The sequence below is a fragment of the Octopus bimaculoides genome, chromosome 25 (genome assembly GCF_001194135.2).
Source record: "Octopus bimaculoides isolate UCB-OBI-ISO-001 chromosome 25, ASM119413v2, whole genome shotgun sequence".
NCBI classification, from domain to species: Eukaryota; Metazoa; Mollusca; class Cephalopoda; order Octopoda; family Octopodidae; genus Octopus; species Octopus bimaculoides.
In genome coordinates, this window is record NC_069005.1 from 21,642,767 (window position 1) to 21,651,996 (window position 9,230).

Sequence of the window (9,230 nt, forward strand, 5' to 3'; positions counted from 1 at the left end):
TATATATAAAAGAGGTGAGGACTGAAATCCTTCAAAGGGATGTCAGACATCCAAGTCTGCCGGTACAGTCCAAGTAAAGAGTATATATAAAAATATATATTCAGTATTTGTAAGAACAGTAAATGATGTATAAGGAAAGGAAAAATTGTAAGTGTAGACGAACGTTAATTCAATTCATTATCTTTTATTTGTTTCAATCATTTGACTGCGGTCATGCTGGAGCACCACCTTTAGTCAAACAAATCAACCTTAGGACTTATTCTTTGTAAGCCTAGTACTTATTCTATCAGTCTCTTTTGCTGAACTGCTAAGTTACAGTGATGTAAACACACCATCAGTTGTCAAACGATAGTGGAAGGACAATCACAGACACAAATACATACATACATACATATATACACACACACATATACATACATGTTTACGACAAGCTTTTTCCAGTTTCCCGTCTACCAAATCCACTCACAAGGCTTTGGTCGGCCTGAAGCTTAGTAGAAGACACTTGCCCAAGATGCCACGCAGTGGGACTGAACCCAGAACCATGTGGTTGGGAAGCAAGCACACACTGGCACTCCATCAGTTAAGATAAGGAAGGTTCTGATTGATCCAAACAATAAAACAATCTACTTGTGAAATTGATGTGCGAGTGGCTGAGGACTCCACAGACATATGTACCCTTAATTTAGTTCTCAGGGTGATTCAACATGACACAGAATGTGACAAGTCTGGCCCTTTGAAATACAGGCACAACTTGTTTTTGCCAGCTGAGAGGAGTGGAGCAATGTGAAATAAAGTGTCTTGCTCAAGGACACAATGCACTGCCAGAAATAGAATTCATGACCTTACAGTTGTGAGCTGAAAATCCTAACCACTCAGCCACGTGCCTTCACAGAGAGAGAGAGAGAGAGAGAGAGAGAGGCATAGAAACAGGTGAGAGTTGGTGACAGGAAGAGCACCTGGTCATAGAAAAATATGGTCAACAAAGTTATTGCCTGACCCATGCAAATATGAAAAAGTGGACATCAAATGATGAGGATAATGATATTTAGAAGTTTGAGAATTTACCAAAATACCAGAAGTTATTTCATTTAATGATGGCAAAGTTGTGTTCTAACCATTTTAAAACTGATTAGGAAAAGCATAATATTTGTTCTCAATACCAGTTTGTTCATGAGATAAAATATTCTTTTATCTTTTACTTTTTTCGGTTATTGGACTGTGGCCACGCTGGGGTAATGTCTTGAAGGGTTTAGGTGAACAAATCAATCATAGTACTTATTTTTAAGTCTGGTGCTTATTCTAGTGATTTCTATTGTCGAACTGCTAAGTCACAGGGACATAAACAAACCAACACCAGTTGTCAAATGGTAGTAAGGGGGAACACAACATAAGCACAATGATACACATACCACACAGAGTTTCTGTCTCCCAAATCCACTTACAAGGCATTGATCTACCCTGGGCTGTAGTAGAAGACATTTTCGACAGGTGCCGTACAGTTAAACTGAACCCAAGATCACATGTTTGGGAAGTAAGCTTAACCACACAGCTACTGTGTATGGTTTTTATATACCTTGAGCCTACTGTTCATGAAGCTGGGACTCTGCTAGATTTTCAAGGCATTTAAACTGAGAGCACACAACTTCTTACCTCTGTATAATATGTCAGTCCATCACAGGGTTAACCCCCAGGAGCCAATGTGACTGATTTTTATCTGAGTGTACTGGAGCAATAGGAAATGAAGTGCCTTGCTTAAAAGTACTGTGTTGTCTGGTTCAAGAATTGAACTTGTGGACCCCTAACAATCATGAGCCCAACATCTTTACTTCTACCAGGCATTCCCCTACTGCTGAGTAAGCATTTAGTATATACTTTTTTTTTGTTATAAAAAGCAGAAAATTACAAATACAAGCCAATATTTTCTATATTTGTGATCTGGAAATCAATGTCAGTAACATCAAAAGAGCTCTCCCCATCACAGAAAAACAAAATGAAGAAAAGAGAAAATGTATTTAGCTGAGGAATAATATAGTTGTGTGACATCAAAGAAATCCGGTTAAGCAAGGACTATAAATTGAACTGAAGACCTCATTATTAATGGTTTCTCTCTCTTATCCACCTCATTCTATTTTTGGCACTGAAAGCCAGTAGTACTTCACAAATGGAAATAGATGTTATAATTATGTTGAGAATAAAGCTACAGTTTATCAAAAACCTACTTCAGTGATTATAAAAGACATGTGAATTGGGTATGTCTTCGTGGAATATACATAAAATGTATCTCACAAAGAATTTGTAGTGCCGTAGCTGTTACCGAGATCTGGGTTACTTGATTGTCTGCTAGAAGAGATGATTTCTATTGATTACAAAACCAGCAAGATTCTAACAATTATTGGAAATTTTTGCATTTTCATCATAGACATCTGCAGCATTGATGAACAGAAGAACTTTGGTTGGAAATTATAAAAATAAAATTACCACTACATTTTTTACCATAGCTCTTATAGCCATGTTATGACTACAGATATGATAATCATGTTATGACAATAGACATCATGACAATGACAGTAGGTAGATATGATAACCATATTATGACAATAGATATATCCGTATATCATATCTGTGTTATGACAGTGTATATATATATATATATATATATATATATATTTATTAATAATTTAGGAAAAACATAATATTTGTTCTCAATACCAGTTTGTTCATGAGATAAAATATATATATTTTAATGTTATGAAAATAGGTAACACTGTTATGACAAATATAACAATGTTATGACAGTAGATATAACCATTTTATCACAGTAGTTGTAACAACAGTGTTGTGACAATAGCTATCAATTATAAGTAGCTGGTATGAAAAATATGACTCAAATTTTCCCAAGCTATGGCACATTGGCAAGAAGCTTATATAATGTTCCACTAGAATGGAATTCTTTCATGGAACTTTACAAAATACTGAAGCACTTGAGTGCATCATTTACAAGTAGAAATTGCTTGTTATTGCAGATACATCATGTAATTATTGTTGTCATCATAGACAATAAAAGAAAAATAAATGGTCAATTCTGCCCTGCTCATATGAATGTAACATCCAGTGTTACTTCAAGAGAATAACTTAAAGCAGGCATATCATGATTATATATTTACTTTATAACCCCACTGTGCAATGATGATTAATTCATTTAGGGGCAGGCTTGGTTGGGTGGTCAAGAAGTTTGCTTTCAAACCACATGGTTTTGTGTTCAGTTCTGCTGCATTGGCAAGTAACTTCTATTATAGCCTCAGGTCAACCAGCCCAGGCCTTGTGAATAGATTAGGTTGACAGAAACCCAAACAAGGACATTGTGTATGTATGTACTCCACCATCCCCTACACGTATTCTTATACACTCATACACATATGTGTATTCATGTCATCTTAATATTCACACAATAGTTGTAAACAAGCCCCACCATTGCAGAAGTGGTGTCATTTGTTTCTAGTCTTCCATGAAAATATGTCCATGGCTGTATAGTAAGAAGCTTGTTTCCCAACCACATGGTTCTGGTACAATAGCCTCAGCCAAGCAAAGCCTTGTGAGCAGATTTGGTAGATGGAAACTGAAAGAAACTTGCTGTATATTATATATGTATATCATCATCATCATCGTTTAACGTCCGCTTTCCGTGCTGGCATGGGTTGGATGGTTTGACTGAGGACTGGCGAACCAGATGGCTGCACCAGGCTCCAATCTGATCTGGCAGAGTTTCTACTGCTGGATGCCCTTCCTAATGCCAACCACTCTGAGAGTGTAGTGGGTGCTTTTATGTGCCACCTGCACGAAGGCCAGTCAGACAGTACTGACAATGGCCACGCTCAAATGGTGTTTTTTACGTGCCACCTGCACAGGAGTCAGTCCAGCGGTACTCTGTGTGTATGCTTTTGTGTCTGTGTTTTCCCCCTGCCACTGCTTGACAACTGGTGTTGGTGTGTTTACGTCCCCATAACTTAGCAGTTTGGCAAAAGTGACTGATAGAATAAGTACTAAGCTTAAAAGATAAGCCCTGGGGTCAATTTGTTTAACTAAAACCCTTCAAGTAAGTGCCTCAACATGGCTGCAGTCAAATGACTGAAACAAGTAAAAGAGTAAAAAATATGAAGAAATATTACCTTATTTGGAATAGGTGAGGTGTGGTGACAAGGAGAGCATCAGGCCATAGAAAATCTGCCTCAACGAGTTATTGGTGCTTATTTTATTGAGCTTTCTATGGTGATTAACCCATTAAGTCCAGAGTACTTAAATTTCTGAATATTACTTTAAAATTTTTACAGATGATTGGAAATAGGTTATAATGAAAAAAACTAATTATCAAAACTCCTTTACTTCAAGTAGAAATGGAAATACTTGGTGTCCTATAAATAGGACACTGGGACAATGATATATAGCTTATTTAATGTTCTCATTTAGTTTCCTATTTATAAGACAGTGAGACTTAATGGGTTAAAATGTTAGGTTTGGTAGTTTTGCCACCAAGACCAGAGAATGGTAGAAAGGAATACATCCAAGCTGTAACAGTAATTTGGCTGTCCTGCCTGCATCTCTCCATTATTCCACTTGTATGCTGGAATATCGTATTCTTTTGTCTGGGTGTGGCAATCTTATGTTTGAACGTTGCATTGAATTAAGTATAATCTAATAAAGCCACAATAAAAGAAATTTTATTAACTATACAGAAAAATGTTAATTACATTTTCTTGTGAAAATTTGATAACAAAATAAGGAAGAGAGACAGGAGTCTTAGTTCGTCGGAGAAGGATGTGAAGAAAATGCCTTGAGCACTTGGTGGCAACTAGAGAAAAGTAAAATTGAAAAAGAAGCCTTGGATGACAGAGAGAGAGAACAGATACTGGATGGTCTTACTAGCTAGTTTTGTAAAGATTGACCCAATTGTTGTGCTAAGTTGTGTTTGAAACAAGAGTGGGTGGAGTCCCATGATTGCTAGCGTCTGTAGACATAGCGCCATAGAGAGGAGAGAAAGATAAAATGTAAACAGTTTTCTCATGTATTTTTTTAAAGAATTAAAAAAACATAACTACACATTTAATGGGAAAAATATTTTTCTACGTATAAGTTCAGGCTTCTTTCTGAAGGCAGCACTTAAGGAAAACCCTAACCACACTTCCCAAAGGCCATAAAGGGTTTTATGGTCACAGCTTTCCCACTTGTGGTTTTGATTCAAGGTTTCTAGTTTTTTTTAAAGGGAAGTGAAAAGGGATTTTTTTCGTTTTTGCTTTTCTGATATAGTAAAACTTTTATCCCTTATTACTTGTGATATTACAAAACTCACACACACACACACACACACACACACACACACACACACTGAAGTTTCTTGGATATATTCATTGGGTGCCATAGATACTGTCTCCATAACTACAGTCAATCAGGATCCTATTTATTTAATCAATAATTGATCAAATTGTTTTCTTATTAGTATTAATTTTTTTTTGCACTACATTGATTAATGGACTAACCGATTGAGTCAGTTGAAGTCTAGTTAACAAATGTGGAATTCTATTGATGGAATAAAGCTGATTCCTATTTAGTAAAGGGGTTGATGATGGGGGAAATAATTAAACGTCTTTCTTTTGCTTGTTTTTTTTTTACCCTTTTTATATATTTTTTTCGTTAGAACAGGAAAGCAGCTGGTTTCATTGATTTCTTTCAGATATGTGTTAATGGAAACAATGGCTGGGTGTTAAACCAGAAACTGTTAAGCCATGGCTGAATTACTCAATGTTCAGACCAATAATAAATTGTAAAACCAAGCCAAGATTATAAAGTCCAACCATGCCAAACCAGATCAGGCTTGACCAGTTTACATTTAGATTTTAGATTTCATTTTCTTCTCACACTTTATCTATTGTAATAGAAGTCAATTCTGCCTCTTTCTGTCTCGCTTTTAATAATAAAACAAATATATCTAATGCATGCATCAGTGATACAGTGGTACATATTATATATGTGTGTATGTGTTTGTTTGGTGGTTGTTAGTTTAAATTGTGGGCCAGACGTAACTAGCTAAGAGCACATGACTCTTGTTTGCCTTTGTTTTGACAATCTGTATGTTACGACTTATTTCAAGCTTTTTAGAAAATAAAGATAATCCTGTAAAAAACAGTTGTTCTAAATCAGATATTTATCTCATCCACAATAAAACATACAAATTTATATAAAGCAGGAAAGAAAAAAAAAAGACAAACTAAAAAACAAGCCAGAATAAAAAATAATTTAAAAGCACAGAAAAAAACCTTGCCTTCCAATACCAAAGCATGTGATATCTTGAATCCAAAAATCTGTGCTTGTTCATGTTAGAAGTGTTTGCAGTCTCATGATCAAAGATGTTTCAGCCACAACCATTTATCAGTGGTTTTCAAACTTTTTAATATCCAGACTAGATCCTGGATTTTTTTTAGGGGGCTGCACCAAAAAGGAAAATTTATGTTTGTAGAGGGAAGACTGTTGGTGGGGCTACCAGAAGATTGCTTGAGGGCTGCATGCAACCCTGGGATCTGTAGTTGAGAATCACTGAACTAAATAGACTTAGCTATCCTCTCTTTATTTATGATGGTAGAGTGTGATCTGTAGGAGATTTGGCTGCTATTTCTTGCAGCTGGAGCAACTTTGGAGTGGTACCTTCTTTCAGTTGAAGTATTTAGTTTGTGCCTTGTATGGAGAAGCTGAAGTCCTGGTTGAAGAGAGTTCAATTCTCAGCTTTACATCACAAAATCTACATGAATCTCATTCTCTGCATAAATCTTCAACTTCCATATCTGGAAGCTGTATGAGGAAGATTCAATACTTTTAGATGAAATGATGCAGAATGAAGGGACATGGGGGGTGGGGGGAAAGAGTTATAAAAGTTTCCTACAACAATGTTCGTTAGCATAAATTAGTAATTGACTCAACACCTGTAAGAGTCTCATTTCATTGAGCCTGTATTTCTTTTTCTTTTGCAGCTATACAGAATCCTAAACCTGGACCCAAGGACCAAATGTACAAGAGCTTTAATTTTGATTATTCATATTGGTCCCACACTGATGTAAGTTGACAAATATTACCTCTGTGTTCTTTTTTTTTGTTTGTTTTTTAATGCAGAATTTTTTGAAAATATTGAGTCCCGAGAGGAACATAAAAATAAAATGTTATCTTTTATTTGTTTCAGTAATTGTACAGTGACGATGCAGGGGCATCACCTTGAGGGATTTAGTCAAACAAATTTACCCTCTGTGCTTATCTTATTCTTTCCCCCTAAAGTCTGGTACTTTATTCTATTGGTCCCTTTTGCCAAATCACTCAAAAACAGGGATGTTAATAAACCAACACTGGTTCTCAAATGGTGTGGAGAGAAAAACAGACGCACACACAGAGGCATATAATATGTATACTCTCACACACACACACACACACACACACACACACACACACACACAATGGGCTTCCACACAGTTTCCATCTACCAAATTCACTCACAAGTCATTGGTTGACCCGGAACTATAATAACCCAAATACCTGGGAGACACTTGCCAAAGACCTCCCAAAGTGGCACCATGTCATTGTCGAAGGAATTGACCATATGGAATATAACAGACATCAAGAGGCAGAGATCATATGTCAAAGATGCGAAGAGCAACTTACATTTCCTCATCCCCCGCCAACCCTCCACTATGATAATTGCCCCCCCTCCCCAGCTCTTTTATACCGCCCTTGGCCTGAAGAGCCACTTCAGACACTGGCACACTTTCCACCTATCAAGATGAAGAGGCTTAACCACTCACTACTGATTAACTACACAAATACGAGCTGAAACACGATGACAGAAGACGATACTTGCCCAAGACGCCGTACAGTAGGACTGAACCCAAAGCCACATGGTTGAAAAGCAAGCTTCTTAATCACACAGAGTTGTGTGGAATAATTAAACAAAAAACATTATTATCTTAAGTGGGAAAGGACAGTATTTGTTATCCTTTCAAATCCTCTGTTGTTGGTAGGAGTTGCTGTTTCCAGGAGGAGACAAGTTCCAAATGGTTACAATAGAGTGGGCTCTTCTAAAGACACTCAAGGGCCAGGTGATAATATTAACACCACCCCAAATTAACACCATTCAAAATGAACATCACCCAAACTTAATACCAATCTTTGTATTTCTATTTTGATTAGTCTATTTGTTTTTTGTTGTTTTTTTGTCATCTTCTGTTAAAATATTTCCTACTAGATGTCTTAAAACCTTAGTTAAAGCATATTGTCTATAGTTCTTTAGTACCATATTTCTGTTGGAATACACTGCTTTTGTTCCAGTTTATTTTGAAAATATTAAAGAATTCAATAAAAATAACTGTCATTATATCAGGCTGGTGTTCGAACATAAATCAACGTGGAATTTAGATCGAAGGTTTTAATCTAAACCATTTTAAAACCAGAAGATCTGTATCATTGGAACAGGGGTGTCTTCAGATGGGTTAATATCAAAAAGATTAAATTGTTTAACCATTCTGACCAAGAACATATAGGAACACTATTTTCAGATTGAGTGGCGTTAACCTCAGGGGTTTTAATTTTGAATGTTGGGTTCCAGTACTGGAATCTTCTGTGCCACACCTTTGTATAATTTTGCATTAGAATTAAAGTGGCACTAACATTGGGAGAATATAGATCAGCAGGAAAGGGATTAGAATCGGCCTCTGATGGTGTAACGCTATTATATTGAATTATAAGAGTGTGAATCCTAATATCAGAGATGCTGGTTGGTCCATGCTGCAAAGCATCCATTATCAAGGACTGACAACCAATTGCTATTGACTCCATGAGGCTATGGAAAAATGGGGATTGATTATGACATGAGAGCATGGGTTGCTGTCTAACGGAGCAGTGTAGATTGCTGTGTGGTTGTGAGACAGCAGAATACTTTGTTACCAAACCGTGACATGCAATATTAATTTATGTCTAATAGGGTAGCATATGTAGCAGGGTTTGCAATGTCAATCAGAGAGCAATGTGGATTGCTGTTTGACAGAGGCCTGCAGATTGCTGTTTGACAGAGCTCTGCAGATTGCTGTTTGACAGAGCCCTGCAGATTGCTGTTTGACAGAGCCCTGCAGATTGCTGTTTGACAGAGCCCTGCAGATTGCTGTTTGACAGAGCCCTGCAGATTGCTGTTTGACAGAGCCCTG

General features: G+C 36.7%; 1 protein-coding gene across 10 annotated transcripts in view; it reads left to right on the forward strand.

Annotated features, from left to right (window-relative positions):
- The window catches only part of LOC106880568 (kinesin-like protein unc-104), a 305,280-nt gene that overhangs the window by 123,530 nt on the left and 172,520 nt on the right, over positions 1 to 9,230 (forward strand). For all 10 annotated transcript variants that reach the window (XM_052976565.1, XM_052976570.1, XM_052976569.1 and 7 more), the window contains one exon: positions 7,017 to 7,099. In XM_052976565.1, coding sequence (XP_052832525.1) covers positions 7,017 to 7,099 — 83 coding nt within the window. The remainder of the gene's footprint in view (positions 1 to 7,016; positions 7,100 to 9,230) is intronic.